This window comes from Cottoperca gobio, chromosome 3 (assembly GCF_900634415.1).
Source record: "Cottoperca gobio chromosome 3, fCotGob3.1, whole genome shotgun sequence".
NCBI classification, from domain to species: domain Eukaryota; kingdom Metazoa; phylum Chordata; class Actinopteri; order Perciformes; family Bovichtidae; genus Cottoperca; species Cottoperca gobio.
The window spans coordinates 3,137,891-3,155,353 of record NC_041357.1 but is presented as its reverse complement, the minus strand read 5'-3'; the positions used below and the strand labels follow the sequence as shown (position 1 = coordinate 3,155,353).

The following is a 17,463-nucleotide window of genomic DNA, read 5'->3' as shown; positions in this document are numbered from 1 at the left end:
TACCAACACAACACGTCTAATTGCTTTTCACTCCGTCTCCGTTTTCCACCTTTGTGAGTACTCTTCAACTCTATCATCGGCAATGACCTGGAAAAAAGGCAAACAAATTGAAGTGGAGACTGCACACTCAGCATTCACTCAGGGAAACTGTAATGTAAGAGGTGTGACCAGGACTGCTTTATGTTCTCTTTTCTCGCCATCCTAATCAGTCTCAGTATTGTAGGTTACTTCAAATGTATAATTGAACAGGGCTTTTCCAACACTACTACACTTTGCTATTAATCATGTCTCTTGTTTTACATTAACACTCATGCTTCTTTTCAGTATTAAAGTAAGTAACTATTTCAATAGTATAGTGGTAATTTAACAATGCTAACACCAGTGGTACAGAAACCTTTTGATCCTTTAAAGCAAGGCAGGGTCTACTGGCAACCTCATGTTGTGGGTTGCTAAATGTTTTTATGTTGTAAACCCAGATCAACCAGTCATGTTCACTACTTGCATTGTTTATTACGTCCATTTTTTTTTACTTTACATTTAAACTGAATGTGAAAAAGACCAATTTTAATATCTTGTTAAATAAAATAAAGTGGGTCACCTTCACTGTGAAAGTATCACGCTGTTATAACTTCTCAGGTTCATTACATACAGTTAGTTTCTCTGAACAGTTCACTGCCCCATATTCATTCACTCCTCTCAGCGTACAGCATCTACTGAACGCTGCAGGTTGGTCCAGTAACTTTACCTTGTGTCCTTCTTGTTTAATAAGACCACACAGCAGTGCACAGTTTAAGTACAACTTTTATTAATACTGGAATCATCACAGTGCGTTTTGTTACATTAGCAGTGACTAAAGTTAACAAAAAAGGGTCAATTTTACAAAAAGGAAGACAGAAAAAAAAACCTTATCATCAGCGACAGAGGCAAAACAACCTTAGAAATCAATTCACAATAAATTAAAGAAGAAGAGGGGACAGAAAGAAGAGAGAAAGACAAAGACCACGGTGCCTGCAGGTCTACGTGGGAGGGAGGAGAGGAGCAAAAGATTGGTTTGTACAGAAACATAAAGCAGATGTTAAAGGCCAAAATGTTATCCTTTGAACAAAATAGCCCCATAGAAATTATATCAACGCCTCGATGGTGAGTTGTGGAGAGATTTCATTGTAGAGTTCATTTTGAGGTTGTAGAGGAGGAAGGTGAGAGAGAGAGAGAGAGAGAGAGAGAGAGAGAGAGAGAGAGAGAGAGAGAGAGAGAGACTTCTGAGATCTGGAGTATTGACAGTGAGACATTCAGTTCAGTTAGCGGGGCGGTGGCACCAGGAGGCCACTGTGGCCACTCTGTCCTGCATGGCTATATGACAGGAAGTTGCAACGTGTTTCATCATGATCCCCTGGAGGACTTTAGAGGACCATCATGGAGCTTCCGAGGGTCTACCTTAGTCATGTTTGCTTCAGACGACTGTGTGTGTGTGTGCGTGTGTGTGTGTGTGTGTGTGTGTGTGTGTGTGTGTGTGTGTGTGTGTGTGTGTGTAGTGGGTTTCTTTAGACAGCAGGAAGGACTGACAGATTGTGTGTGGGAGGTGGGAGGTAGGAACAGTAGCGATCTTAACCAAGTGTGCTAGTGCAACACACATACATGCACACAATCATTCACACATACATAAAGTGCACATTCAATATAACCTGGGCAGATGGCTAAAGGAGTGGAATGTACAGACATGCATTTGGAGCGTAAGGCCCTTTTAGAATACCCCCCTATGTTGAAGACGTTGACATTTAAAGTGATGTAATAATGTATAGTTACTGACATTTTGATCTTGATTAAACATCTACCTAGTAAGACAACATTTCCTTTTTGTTTTAGTAATGAAAAGTTCAATTCATGGGCGAAAAAGACAAACCCTTGCTCAGTTCAATACGCTCGGGTTTTACCACTACACGCACAATTCAGAATACTTCTCATAAATACAAAACAATCTGTCTTTCAATGGCCACCACAGGGTCATTTGAATCAGTATCAATAGATTTATAATGGTGTGTTCATGCAGAGAGCAAATGCTCACAGTGGAAGTCTGCCAATTTGCTATAAATCTGAGTAACCAGGGAAACTCAGCTGAGGTGCGGACCGTCAACAAGATTACTGGCTGAGAGAAGTTGACCATCGCTGAATGTTGATCAGTATGTTTAGCCCTACTGTTAATGATACCATGTCACATCTGGCAACAGCAAAATGACAACAGCGGCTCAAACCTCCCACCTTCGTTTGTAGAACGATTACTTATACAATAATGTGAGTTTCTACTGGCTTGCAAAGAATGTTATGTAAAATATGGAGTTATTATCAACTCCTAAGCAGTGCCAGGATTTAAGACTAGGAGCGCTTCCTCAAAAAAAGCGGAGAAAAGTGGAATTAAAAGCAGAACCTGTCACAGTGCTTCATTTGTTCCTGCAGTAGGATATGGCCGATATGCAGATGCTTTTGAAGCCCATTTACAATACCAACCCCCCCCCCCCATTTATAAAACAAACAAAAATTGCATTAGTGGATTTTTACACTAGGCAGTTCCTCTCAATTTAACACAAAAAACAATACTCTTCAATGAATAAGAAACAGTGTCTTCCCAACCCTGTGCTGTAAACACCAGCAGATTTATTGTGGGGAAAAGGTTCCACTGCATGTTGACTTACTGCTCACACTTGCATCTTGTAGGTTTCTTTGACAGAAGCTCACCAAGAAGCCATCAAAGTAATATAAGATGCCTGTGAGATGATGCCAAAAAGATGTCATACAAATCCTGATCAAAATTAATTAAAATGTAATCTAGCACTCAGATGGAGTGTCAGACATCCAGCTGCTCGCCTTGAAACCAGTTCTGTGTACAGCAGGGAGCAGTTTACCCTAGCTAATGCTTCCAGCTCTTCTTTGAACAACACTCCTAGGAACCATAATGATACCACCCGTTAGCCATTACCACACATCCACGTTTGAACTGTGGCACACATGCATACCAACATACAGTACAGACACACACACATGGAGAGAGGGGAAGGAAGAGAGTGAAGGGGAGATGGACAGAGAGGGAAACAGAGCACATATTGGCTGTGGTGTGAGTAAAGACTTCATCAGAGTAATGTTTCATTAGCTTTGATGGGCTGCGAGGGACAAAGAGGCCGAGTCCAGCCAATGGGACTCATCATGACAAGCGTTGTTTTCTAACGTGTTGGAAAGACTGCTTCCCTGGGTGTACTGCGCCAGTGGATGGAGGTAAGAAAAGAGGAAGATAACAGAGAGGAAAAAGAAGAGAGGGATACTTAGGTGTAAAATGGTCTCTACACATACGGTATATGTGGGAAACACAAATTGGATAGTTGTTTAATTAGTAGATTTTGTACACCCCCAGGCTTTTCAGACAAAGGTGCTGTTGTGTGTTTACGTCTCAACCTTACTGTAGTCCCACCATCTCAATAAACTAATCATTAAAAGAATACTTTACCCACAAAATGACCATTTTTATATCAATTACTAACCCCGTGTTACTTTGAATTCTTGAAGAAAACTTTGTTTTGCCCCCACGGTAAAGAAATCTATCTATCTAACCCTAACATCCGTTTACAAACTCTCACACAACTGGTGCAGTGTAATCCAAATCTAATTTATCCAGTCGTGTGCTCACTACTTCCCAAACACATGCATTATCGCTAATACCTTATTATTTAAGTCCCACACTTGAGCAGGCGTGCTACCGGACGAGTCTGAAGTGTTCTAAATAGTAAGGTTTAAAAAAACAAAAAAGGCTTCATTCACCGTGAGGCATGCGAGAAGCTATATTTAAATATTTAAGCAAACACAGGCTGAGTAATTGAGCAATATATAAATGGTCATTTTGTCAGTGAAGGATTCTCTCAGTATTGTTTTAATTGTGTGCATATAACTGCCTGTAACATGAAAGAAATGCACCATGTTCCATGCCTGTACTAATCTAGATGTTGTCGAGTTAAGGGCAAAATAAATTAAATTGCAGTAATATCACTGAATGTCCACATGGGATATTTTCAACTTTTTTTAACTGAATAAAATCATGAAATGATGTTAAAATGTTTTTTATTTTTTACAGTGCTAGTTCCTTTTGGACATGCTGTACAGTAGTAAGCCTGTGTAGTTTTCTCAGTTGAGGAAGAAGGGATTGTTTTGTGTGTATGTGCTATGACGTGTATATGTTTGTGTTTGTACGCACGCATGTAAATCCGGCGATGTGTCCATATGTATGTTCCTACAGAGTGTCCTGTTTTCACTGTAGCCCCTGCTTAGCCCACGAGCCAGTAAGCCTACTTCTACTCACATACAAATACACTCATATTGACACATCTGTAGCAGAGTAGTTATTTCAGCTTGTTCAGACAGTTAGTTCAGTACACAGTTAAATCAGCATGTTAAAAAAAGACATTATTGTTTTAGTTAGATAACTTTTTGTGCTGTTAATTGGGCATTTTAAAGGAAAATAGCAGTGTTGTATCTTACTCTCATCTCACGCTCATCCTATGCCAGTGTGTGTAGTTTGATCTGACTTTCTGTTATCTCGTTCAATGTGAAAAGACAACTTTAGCATCCTGGTCTTGTCCTGAGTCGTTATCCATCATTTGGAATTAAGCAGCATGTCTGTTCTGCAGGGATTTATAAACCCTTTAATCAAGTAATAACTAACTGTAGATAACTGGCAGTGAATTCAATTTGCACTAGAATTGATAAACATAGAGCATATACACATGCAGACTCGTGGAATTGGCTCTAACAGTGTCCCTGAACTTGTAGTAAAGGGTCTCTAAACTCCAAATTAAACCATTCAGAGCCATGCAATGTCGAACACAAGTATCCGAGAGCAAACAAAACAATGGTATTTTCCTTTAACATACCCACACTGGAACATCATTGTGAATGTACGTACATGCACACTATCGCTGTATTGCTTTCCTACTATTTAAACTTCATTCAGTTCAGTTGTACGAGAACACAGTTCAGACATTGCAATGGTTCAAGCAAGTCAAACATGTACAGTGCGATGTCCCCATTCACATTTCAGTACATTCAGCATACGTACGAATATTCATGTACACTGTGACCTTGACAGACGTCCTTACACGAACGCTTCAGATGATTTTTTTTTTTTGCGGGGGGTTGGAGTCCTAGCCCGCTTCTCTCCCCTTCTACCCTCTCACGCAGCTGATAGAACAAACATCACCCACATGTGACAACACACATACAGTAGTCCCCCCCCCAAACAAACCATGTTTAAATGTTCAACAAAAAGGTGTTCTGGCAGAGGGAGACAATGTTTAAAGATTGCAAACAGTCTCCTCTCTAACTCTTTTAATTAAATCATCATACTTTTATTTTTAAAGGGCCACAAATATGTTTAAAACAGTGCTCAGAAATAAGTCAACAAAAAGGACTTGTAAGAGTGCTGATGCCACCGGCTATGTTCAGGTCACTGCTAGAAGATTGTACAAACATGTTGATGAAGAGTTCACCAGCCAAGCAAGGACACAGTCACTCACACATGTGAAACACATCCTACATCCATATGTTACACAGCTTAATAGTTTGTGTTACAACTGGAGTTTATTATTTTTTTTACATTAATTTAAACTAAGACTAACTATTCAAACAATACTGCGGAATGAAAAAAACAATACTGAAACTGAATATTTCATGTAATATTTTCTAACAACCTTTTCATACCAAATCTGTGCGCCTGATTCTCATTTACAAGTACAGTACATACAGTACATATTGTATGAACAGGCAGTGAAATGCTCATTCCAAACATATCTTCCTCTCTCTGTCAGTTTCAAAAGACTCATTTAAACCCTCCTGTTTCTTTGTCATCAGCGAGCGCATCAAACAGGCTTCACCTTTAAGCACATCGTCATGTCCATAAATAATTCTGTCATGCAACCGTGTCCTGAGCTGAACTGGGTTATTTGCACTGAGCTGAACCACACTGGGGTAGCGTAGTGTTCACACAACACTTTTGCTGTGTCTCAATTTGTGTACTTCAGTATTTTGAAAGTGTGTAAACACTGACAAGTATAAACAATCTAGTATATTATGAGTACGTGGATGGTGTACTTAAAACGGTCAAAAAGATAAATGTGCAATGCTGGACACTTCTTGCCCTCAATGGTCGCCATCTTGGCTGCGTAGCTAAAGGGCAGGAATCACCAAACTTGTGAAATGGTGGCCGAGGAAGCTGCAGTGGTTGCAGTTGCTCCGGTAAACACCGGAATACAATTAATGCAATTGTCAAGTGAACAAATGAGCTGGCCATTAAAAAGAAGAAGGAGAAGAAGAAGAGGTGGTCAAATGTTGTGATGGTCATTTCAGGTTAGTACACAACAGCCGTATTCGATTTGAACACTACCCTGTTGAAATTCACGCACTACAGTACTTAGTGTACACAGTTTACTACATGGAAGTGTACAAACGGAAGTATCCAAATTGAGACACAGCTTAAGTAAAGCAACCTGATTACTGGAATTACATTTACTTTCTGTGACTGAATTCATGCTAATCTAAATACTTGTTTAAGGTGACACCGCTCAAATAAGTAACCAGTGTTGGGCAAGTTACTTGACATTTTTTTCAATTACACATTACTCAACAGCAATATAAGTTGGTATAATTACTCATTACCTTCAGATAAATTCCTATCCTCAACTGAAGACATGGGCAAAGACAAAGCTACTAATTGCTAGCTTGCTGCTAACTACTGCCCAACACTGTGCAACTAACTGTGCATGCTCTCCATGTTTTTCATCATTGTTTGCCTCCTATGGTAACATTATTGCAAATATAATCCTCTGTAGTATGTACTAAGTTTCCTAAGTTTGTATGGTATCCTTTTAAATGAAACTCGAGACATTCATGTTGGAGGAAGGATCTCACAGGAGCCAAGCTGGGGCAAACAGCTGCTGTTCAGCTTTCCCATAATGCAAAAATATACAGTATTTATAGGTAAGGATATATTTGCAGATAAACTAGTGAGCTGATATGTATTTGCACATGAACATAATTGAAGACTGCGTTGTAATATACAGTACTTTGGACATTGGAAATACAGTCCCACAGCACTCAATGTAGACCTCCACAGTGAATGAACATAATCTACATGTGCAAATATATTCCAGGTCCATTGTTGGTGTTGTTGACCACAAATTAGTGGGACCTTCAACATGTCTTCTTGTTACTCTTGGTAATCTATTGAATGTGCTGACAATTTTTGAGGGACTCTTGCTACGGAAGAAAGTAGTACTAATTGCTATTTGCATGGCTTGATAGAAAATATGTGTGGTTGTCACTAGGGTCAACCAACCCTTTAAAGCCTAAATCCAAAAGTACACTCACCTATCTGTGCAGTGTATTTTTTGCATTATGTGTTCAGTGCAACCACATAAAAAGTACTATTCACAATCCACAGCAGCGCGATGGCTTGTAGAACCCTGAAGAGCCCTGACGTTCAATCCTTTTTTTCGATAAATATTTTTCCTCAACTTTCTTATCCCTTCTCTCATTTGAACAATCACTCCAATTCCACCCATCTTTTTCACTTCCTCTTTGTCCCGCCCTGTCTTCTACTAGGAATTAAATAATTTCCTTCCCTCTTATTTGCAACCATCTCTCTCACTTTCACTCTCCCTTTCACACGGTATGACTACAGCAACATCTAGCAGCTATTGTACATACTACCACCTATCAAAGTGCTTTACAGTTTGTTTGTTTTTCAAAAGATTTGAAATCCATTCCATCCACCAGAAAGAGACAGCGACAGGGAGAGAGACACACCAAACTGGCTAGGCATGAATTCACAGTCGACATGTAATTAAGCATTCCTGATGATTGCCTGAATGTGACAAAGGAGAACCTACAGTCCTCCATCGATCCTCTTCTTGGAAACAAGAAAATAAAACACATTTATTGCTCCATTTCTAATTTAACATTTTCTCTCTGGTTCTAGAAAATATATATGAATATATCTATACGCCTGGATTACTTCTCGTACAGTTGTAACAAGGTAAATGACGTCACGATATAAACAAGAAAATACACGTACAACACACAGGAGAAAAGCCCTGCCCTCATTGGGTAACCAGCTGTCCTGCAGCAGAGCTCTACCCACCCCCCTCGCGCACACGCACTATCAATCACATGTGCATACACACTCACATTTTCCCACATGCATACACATGAAAGTACACACTACACAGAGAGAGAGAGAGAGAGAGAGAGAGAGAGAGAGAGAGAGAGAGAGAGAGAGAGAGAGAGAGAGAGAGAGAGAGAGAGAGAGAGAGGGGAAGGGGGCACTAGCACGGTTCAATGCCAACAGTATTTTTTTTAAAGACTTTTACATTAGGATGAACCAGAGGAGCCCTCTGGCTTGTTAGCTCCCCGTGCTAATACCAAAGCTTAAGTTCAGTGGGCTAATAATTACAGTATGTTGCTGCTGAGACACCTTGGGTTCTAATCCAGCTGGTCACAGGATACTATGACCCCCTCTCTCTTGCCCCCACAGAGCCCTCCTTCAGTCATCAGTCTTTCATCTAGGATTAGACAGTCAGGTTAGTTGGAGAAGAGGATGGGGAAAAGTCTAAATTGACAAACAGAACCCAGTCTTTCTTTCATTCTTTACCTTTTTTTATAATATCTGTTTTTCGTCCCTGGGTGAAGGTGTAGAGAAGACAAACATGCGTCCAACACACACTAGTTATAGTGGCCTGCTAGGAGCCTGTCAATATTCAGTATTTCACTTTTAATTGTCAGCATGAGTTAACATTATCAATGTTATTATTATCATTATATTATATATAATTTACTCTAATGGTGTCTTTAAACTTATTTTTTATGTATGTTTTCATTCATCTTCTGTTACATTATAGCTTTCCCTACATAGTTAAGTGTTTGTGTATGTACTAGGTGGTTGGGTTGCACCACACCAACACCTGACTCCCTATTGGCTGACAAGTATCATCTTCTTCCTGCTTCTCCTCCCATCACAAGATGCGCGGCGCCGAGCGGTCATTGGATACGGTCTTGCGAAGGCGGACCCCTCTCCTGATGGTGGTCAACATGTCACCGGACCCTTCTGCCCCCTCTATCCCTGACAGAGTGTCGGCGGGGCCAGTTGGTGGCAGGGCCGGGTCATCGGGGAGGACAGGGAAAGGAAACTGCCCTTCTCCAAGGGCGTGTGCACTGGCTACCAACTCGCCAATCTTCTCCACTAGGCTGTGCCGATTGGCCGCGATCATCTGATCCTCCTCTGATCCAACCCCGGAGCCAGTTCCCATTGCAAGGCCTCCATGCTGCTGGGTGTAGATTTCTAATGCCGCACCTGATCCCCAGGCGGTGTTAGGCAAGCTGAGGCGCTTTGGTGACGCTTTCACATAATCCAGTGCTCCCTGTGCATCCTCAACTCCAGTGAAGAAGACACACTCCTCACTGCCCACACGTACAGGCACACAACCTGAGTGCCCTCCACCTGCGTACCCACCAGTTGCACCAAGTGAATGTGAGTCTCCTGGAACAGTGGGTGTCTTGACAGGCACAATGGGTGGTCGGATGGGGATAGGCCCGGCACTGGACAATGTGCGCCTCACGCCTGGTTTAGTAGATGGGGTTCGGCGGATGGTGGCAGTGCCTGGAGTACCTGCTCCACCTCCACCAGCTCCACCAGGTTGACCTGGTATCCCATGACCCCCAGGACCAAGAACCCCACTTGGTAGGCCGGCTGTGCTCGCTGGCCTCTTGGTCTGGATCATGCGCCGATAGTTCTGGGCGATATTAGAGTGGCGAGGAATGGTGGAGGACTTGTCAAACTCTGTCTGTCCATCTGGACCTTCAACGTCACCATTCACTGAGTAGCAGTCATAGTCAGAACCTAATGTGGGGGGAAAGGGATAAAAGGAGACAGGGGATTGAGGAGAGATTTGCCATCACAAAGGAAGGAGAGGCAAGACAATGTACTGTGGTCACATTATTGCACAGGGATAGCAACATTGTATTGGTAGGATATTTGTATAAAGGAAGCCTAAAACTGACAGCCAGACGAACACATTGAATTTTCTTCAATTTAATCTTTACATATTGTCAACTCCCAGCTGCTGTCAAGGAAAGTGTCAGAACTGTAATACTGTGGCAGCTGCTTTGATGATTAAGTGGATGATTCAATTTGTTTGATTTTGGGAGCTAAAAACCGGGGTTCTAGTGAATAATAAAATCAAAATTCTGCAGAGCTTGTAAATATTGATATTGCACTTCTAAAATGTATAATACCATCCTTCTAGGTTGGCTTTCCTGCCATTTTACAAAATATAAGAAGATACATATAATGAATGTGGGGTCCTGAGGATGAACATGATTAAACATTGCAGTAGTTAGAGAAGTAGAGTATAGAGTACCAATGGGTGCTGCCATGAGAAATTACAACTTCTACTTGCCGGTTTTCTGTTTCCGGAGAGCAACAAACAGAGCTATATTGGTATACAGAACTAGAACCACAACCCAGAACTCTATCTTGGCTACGACCAAACTCCTCCAAAGAGGTACATGTCTGTGAAATTGGAAACCCAGCAGGCTTATTCCAACAGCAATGTTAACGTTAATCAAGACATCGTAGATGGACCTCGTAAACTAAACTGAAATAGTTATTACCTGTTTTACACAGCACATCATATATTGGGATCACTTTCTAGCAGGTAGTCAGTGCAGTGGACTTGATTCAGAAGACTCTGACATCTCAAGTTCTGCCCATCCCCCTGACCTACAGTGCCACTCAGTTTACACACGATCATGATCATGATAATTACAAGACGGCCGATGAAAAAGATGTGCATCATAAGATGACTCAGTGTGATGTGATTGGGTACTTCATGCTTCAAAAGATACTTTGCTCTACACTGGTATATAAATGTTTTTGTGCGAGAAGTTCTCATGACACTTGTGAAATTAAATGTCAACCGTGTGATAGGTGATCTGATTTTTAGATCATAACTGTGAGTATGGTGTGATTGAAAAATATTCTCATCAACTGCACTGTTTTTCCTGCTAAGTTGCCCTGCTGATGGTAAGACATTATCACACTTTCCTCGTAAGGTTCTTGAGGAAAAAAGAGGTTGAATGGGGGCTTTGTCCACAATGTCTCTGAAGTCTTTGTGTGACAGATGTTTGGGGGTGATTGAGTCTCTACAGCAAACAGTTCATGTAGTATTGTTGTTATGCCTTGTGGTGACAGAAGTTAATCGGACTCTGCCGTTTAGGCTCAAGGTTCTTTGATGTCCCTGCATTCCACCTTCACTGATCAACTCCAAACCCTGTCTTTCCACTGACCTGAACCTGCAATGACGACATTAATAGTATCTTCATAATTTCTCCACTTACTATTGCCATTATTATTAAGCATAAGTATAAACATGTATCCTTTTCTGCAATGTAGGAACAATTAATTAGTGCATGTTTTGAGAGAGGAAACATTTGGGTTTATAAATACCTTCCACAGAATAGCTGCCGCATGACTACATGACTTCCCTAACCCAGCAATACACAAGCATCTGACGTGTCCACGGCTCCGCTCTCCCTCAACATTACTAACACCATATGTTTAGCTTGATTGAAGCTCTGGCTCTTTACTGCTGCCTTCAGAAATGTAAATTGTACATATTGTGTTATGGTTGGTGTATTCTTTATGCTTTTGTAATTGTTTTTCTTTGAATTCCGTAATTCTTCGCCATCAACAGCACCAGGTAATTAACAATGTCCATGTAGCTAACATAGGGCCAGTGCTTCATTCAAGAAGTAACGCGTGAGTCATTGTTACAGAAGTGTCCTCACCACTTTTTAAAACATCCATACTGTGTATCTATCTCCAATTTCAGGAAATTTTTACTAAAATCCAGCTTTTACAGCAATAATTGCCAATCAATATCATTGAAGAGGAGAACCAGCTTATGCTATTAATCATGGGTAAAAATGATGTTTAGTGGATTCGGGTTTCACCTTGTGAAGGAATTGTGTCCTCAGAGCAGGATGGGGTTGTAGTCTCTGTACTGTAGCCACTGGAGTACTGCAGGGAGTCCCTGCTGCTTTTCTGCTGCTCCATACTCAGTCCTCTGGTCAGCACCATGGCCAGGTCACTGGCTGCTGGAGAAACCTCCTCGCCATGCTGAGGACATACAGAGAGAGTCCGCATTGGAAAGATGTTTAAAAACGTAATTCAAAGAATATTTCTGCCCTTTTGTAGATCAGCAGAGGCAATATATGTGCGAGTAATTCAGCTCCAGATAGTACTGAAACACAGTACTGAAGTCCACTTCATGCCGGCTGAAACTACTGCTGATACTTGCTTATGATATAATTATTCATTTTGGATTTGAGAGTTTAAAAAAAAATGTTGCATGTTGTAGAAACATTATATGTTATGATATATGAATATGATATGTTTTGTGATCATATTAATTAATGATTGTATTTAGAATTTTTTATTGCAATAATGTGGTTTACTCTTACAAGTTGGACCAGGAAAAACATATGTGAATCGCTCCAAAACTGAGATAGAAAGCAAAGCAGAATTTAATGAAATTGGACTCTTATCACAGCTCGAATACAAAATACATGTTTATCTCCTCTAAAGAGGTTGTTTTTCAAGCTTGGTCTGTCTGTATGTCTGTTTGTCTGTCAGCAAGATTATGGAAAAACTACTGGCCCATTTTAAATAAACCTTGGTGGAAGGGTGTAGCATGAACCAAGGAAGAACTAATTCAATCTTAGGGCAGATCCAAATCACAGGGCAAACTCACAATAAGTTTCACTTTTGTTAACATTGCGAGATAAGGCATTTGTGCTGCATTCAAGATTGTGCTTCCCTATTGCTTAAGGTGACCTTTCTTTTCCATGATACCCATTTTGATTCACGATTAGCACAGTATCTTTCTTATTTTACCCTCATTCACGTGAACCCAGTACATACATTACTGTACATGCAAGCACATATTAGGCAATTTAACATACAGTCTTATCAACCAACCTTTGTCTTTGTCATGTTGACACATTACCGTATGTGCTGTATGTCTCAATGTTGTCTCTGGTGGTTAGTATAGTTAATTAGTATTTAATAATTCCTTAATCAAACATACTCTTAGTGATCTAAACCAGAGGTTTTCAAAGTCTGAGACTGTGGGCCTTCCCCCCAGACAAAACTTGAAAAATGCTTATATAATGTACTAGTCCATATTAATTATAGGTCTTTTATTTGCCACGTCCTACCCATGAGGGCATATTATATAAATATATTTAACCTATATCCTTGGTTTGTCCTACTGTAATTCTTCAGCCTGCTTGTCGACGTTACCTTGGCAGCGATGTTAGCCGGTGTCATCCTGTGTCTCTGCACATCATCCGTGTGTGATGGCCCGGTGTATGCGTGGGAGACCGGTGACATCTCGTTCTCCCTCAGTCTATCAAGAGGTTCCTTTCTCCTCTGAACTGTCGCTGCAGCCACAGGCTGCTCATACTGACCTGCTTTGGACCAATCCTGAAGAGGTGAGTCAAATTAATAAACAAGAAGTAGCAGGTAGGGTTAGCACGAGGGACTTGTCCACTATCCAGCAGTTTGAAGCCCTTCATCTGAGTGCAGAGAGAGGGGGCCTTTACGGGGGGATTGTGTGAGGGTGCTTGGAAGAGTGTCTGGGAGTGTCTGGGTGTATGTGGGCAGGGGTCTTTTTGAGCGTTTCAAAGTGTTTATGTTTATCAGTTGGATTGGTCAGCTTTCCACATTCTGCTAAGTTTTGGCAAATCTCCATTCGGTAGATTGCAAAACCAGTGAGTGAGACAGGGAGGCAAAAAGAAAATGTACACACAGTAACTAGGGATGAACACTTTCAGGAAGCAAAGCAATGTGGTTATGAATGAGTTAATTAGGTGATGGAAATGAAAAAAAAAATGAAAAAAACATGCATTACAGAAACAAAGAAACGGTGCAACTGAAGAAATGGAAGCGAATGGAGAACAAACCTTCCACATAGGAACCTTTGATGTGGGAGAGGTGGAGCTGGATCCGGGGGGGCAGTTATAGGGTGGGGACGCAGGAACAGGAAGAATGACAGAGAGTGGCCTGGGGGAGCCAGAGTGAGAGAGAGCAGGGCGGAAGGTAGCGAAGGACGTGCCAAACTGCGGGATGAGAGACATAGTCACGTCATCAGAGAAATACAAAGACAAAGACAGAAACAGAGAGACAGAAGCAGCCAGCTGTGGTGGACCATCACTGGGCCAAATACATGACAATAAAAGCAACACACACCTACTCTACAATAGACTGTCACACACCAAGTGTGAAACAGAAGAGCAGGGACAGATTTAGAATAGAAAGTGTATTTAAAACACAATTAGTGGCTGCTGTCTATGTGTCAAAATGACTAGAAGAACTAAGTCAGTGATGTCTAGAAAGACTACATTCACAGCTACTTTATGTATCTGTTAGAAAGGCCATGGGTTGTGTTAAAGCAGCATGAATTAAAAAATGTGATGAAATTGATTTAACAGTTACTACTTCAGTAGTCTCACGTAGTCAGCGCTAGAGAAAGGTCTGGTTCCACACATTAATCGATCTGGTATAGATGAGGGCCATGGGGAGGGCTGGTGTCTTGTTCAAGGGCACCCCAGAAGTGCCCAGGTGGAAAACTAGTACCTCTGGCAGGTACCAGTCCACAGTCCTTACTGACTGACGACCCTTCAGTTCCCAAGCCAAGTCCCTACGCACTGAGCTACTGCCGCCCCAATCACCAATAAATCAATCTCAATACTTATACCCGCAGTCTACATCCGGTGAGTCAGTACTACTTCAGTGCACTAATTTAGCACATAATATAGGCAATGGTAGCCTTGTTTCTAATGTGCTGCTGAACGAATGTGTATCATAGCAGTTGTAATACTGGTGGAGCCCTTCAGATCCAAAATGTAGAAGACAGTGCTGGATGGTCCCTACAGAAAATCTTAGGGAAGCTTCTGTGCGCTGTTAATCTGAGGTGTGGAAGTTTACCAGACATCCATTTGCAAAAACAAGCGGTTAGCCCACACTTTTTATGTATTTCTCTCATAATCTCTCGTGACTCTCCCCCCACGCAGTAGATGAGACAGTCCCAAACAGGCTAGTAGTGTTGGTGCTGGGAATGGGACCAGCAACCATTGTGATGCTATTGTTGTGAATCAAAGTGCAAAGAGTAAAGTGCAGTTAAGTAATACATTTGAAATTAAAATACCAAAATATAACTAACACGTTTGATGTATAGAAGAGAACAGAAGTTTGTGTGATTGTTTTACAACAGCATACTTAGTTCTTCTTCACCATGATGGTGGTTGTGCAAGTTTTAATCAAGGTAACCAGTGGATGTGGTGCGCGCAATCCATCTTGACAATGCGTGCCACTCAAATCGGAGATGTATCACACACTTACTGCCATCAGATGGTAGTAAAGGGTGTTAATCAACTGAAAGGGAAGGCAGTCATATATGCAAGCTGCTGTTGATGACAGATGCTGCTTTAAATCCAACATGAATATTTACTTTGCCTCGAGAGCATCATTGGAATTGTATTTATGTTGCAAACAGATGTGCATACTGGTCAAAGAACGTATAAAGAAAGGGAAAGAGACAAGCTCTCAAGCATAAATAAAAGGAGTCAGTGATATTGGAGAGGTTTATGCGAGTGGGCCTGTACCAACTAAAGTGATGAAAACAACACAGAATACAATTGTTCCATGAATTATTTGCTGTTGATGAGCAGGGGACGATGCAAAAGGCTGCACATCTTAAAACCAGATTTGTAATTGTCACTAAATTGCCTGAGATCTCTCTTACCACTGCAGCGAGCCAGCAACATACTAAGCATCGGTAGGTAAGGAAAATATTCCATTTGTGTTTAGGAGGATACCACGTTGCAAATATGTGCCTGAAAAAATCCCTTTGAGTCTAATTCCTGCACTAAAATATTTTTTTTATCTGGAAAGCATGGATACACATTCATTCAACACATCGGAGATTCACTTGTCGTTCTCTCATAGGTAGATGGTGTTTGATTTGATGTTGCTTTATATTGTACCATCAAAAAGCATTCTCTACTGGAGAGCCCATTTAGTCCATAGGGAGCTACTACTGTTTGTTCTGCCTGATTATCCAAATGTCAAAGTCTCCCACTGTTTTCAAAAATACATTAAACTCTTAAAATAAAAATCCTGCCACCTTTGTGTGTAACTCATCATTTTAAACAGCATGTGTGGTATAATTATGTTCTATAATGACTTCATACCACCACAATCATCACAGCTGTTTTAACAACAGTCCCATTTTCTTTGTTCATCACTGCTGCTAGAATTTTTCTTTAATATGATTCAGTAAAAAAAAGAAAAGAAAAAGATGTTGAATAAAGTTATGTCTGCAAGCTGTTAATGAATTTATGAAATCACTAAGAGATGGCAGTGTCCTCTGACCATGGCAAAAACATCAGAGGGTTTACACTTTTTGGACGCTGATAAGATGGAGGGATAAAAAAATAAACTGCCATTAACCTTTGGGTCACAAAGTGGGGCTGCAATGTAGCGGAATGTCTCGTCACAACTATTTCATTTACCTTTGCTTCACAAAATGAATATCTTATGTTAAAAACTTAAGACTGAAACAGTGTTAAGGAGGCACTCTTTTTGTTCTTTTTAAAATATTGCTTTCAGCATCAATTTTACAGCCTGCCAGTGTGATAAATATGGAAATGCTGTGTACAGTTTATTGATGTCACTTTTGGAGGATTTCTGGGTATTGAAGTCTTAAATTGAACTGTTATCTCCTTCTGTTGCTGGTGGGGTTAATTCAATAGCCCTATGAATTATAAAAACAAATGGTCCATAATCTTTTAATATACAAACAATCCATTTATTATAATCTATTAAATATAAAGAAAATGTTGATACAAGTAATAATGCAAGGAATGTTGTTAATTTATTAGCCTCAAAGTACAAATATTTAAAATTCTTATCAAAAAGGTGAATTGATTACAAAATGTACCTGTTATTTTCTATTTGTGCTACACTTAAACCACTTTCTTTTTCTTTTTTAGTGTGAGTATTATGCTGAGGACTCCATATTGTACAGTATGAAAAAGAGTACTTACAGTGGTGGGGGAGCTGCATTCACTGACTGACTGGCATGTTTCTGAGGCCTCTGACGATGCTGAGCTGGATGACTTCTACAGTGGAAAAACAGAAAAGCACAAAACATTGTCTAATTTGCCAAGACTCAATATCATCATATATGTCATATCTATGCTATTCGGAGGTATGGCTGGACACCAACATGTTAAGGCTCATTACCACACTAACTATGAATTTGTGTACAAAATGTATGTATACATATATGTGTGTGTGTGTGTTTGTTT

General features: G+C 40.6%; 1 protein-coding gene across 6 annotated transcripts in view; it reads right to left on the bottom strand.

Moving 5' to 3' along the window:
• Positions 1-783: 783 nt before the first annotated feature.
• Positions 784-17,463, bottom strand: part of mtss1lb (MTSS I-BAR domain containing 2b) — an 82,680-nt gene continuing 66,000 nt past the window's right edge. For 5 of the 6 annotated variants that reach the window (XM_029455707.1, XM_029455732.1, XM_029455716.1 and 2 more), the window contains 5 exons: positions 17,200-17,274; positions 14,056-14,211; positions 13,394-13,576; positions 12,043-12,208; positions 784-9,928 (listed from right to left, as the gene is read on the bottom strand). In XM_029455707.1, coding sequence (XP_029311567.1) covers positions 9,045-9,928; positions 12,043-12,208; positions 13,394-13,576; positions 14,056-14,211; positions 17,200-17,274 — 1,464 coding nt within the window. In that variant the 3' untranslated portion in view covers positions 784-9,044. The remainder of the gene's footprint in view (positions 9,929-12,042; positions 12,209-13,393; positions 13,577-14,055; positions 14,212-17,199; positions 17,275-17,463) is intronic. The other variant, XM_029455750.1, reaches the window with a different exon arrangement.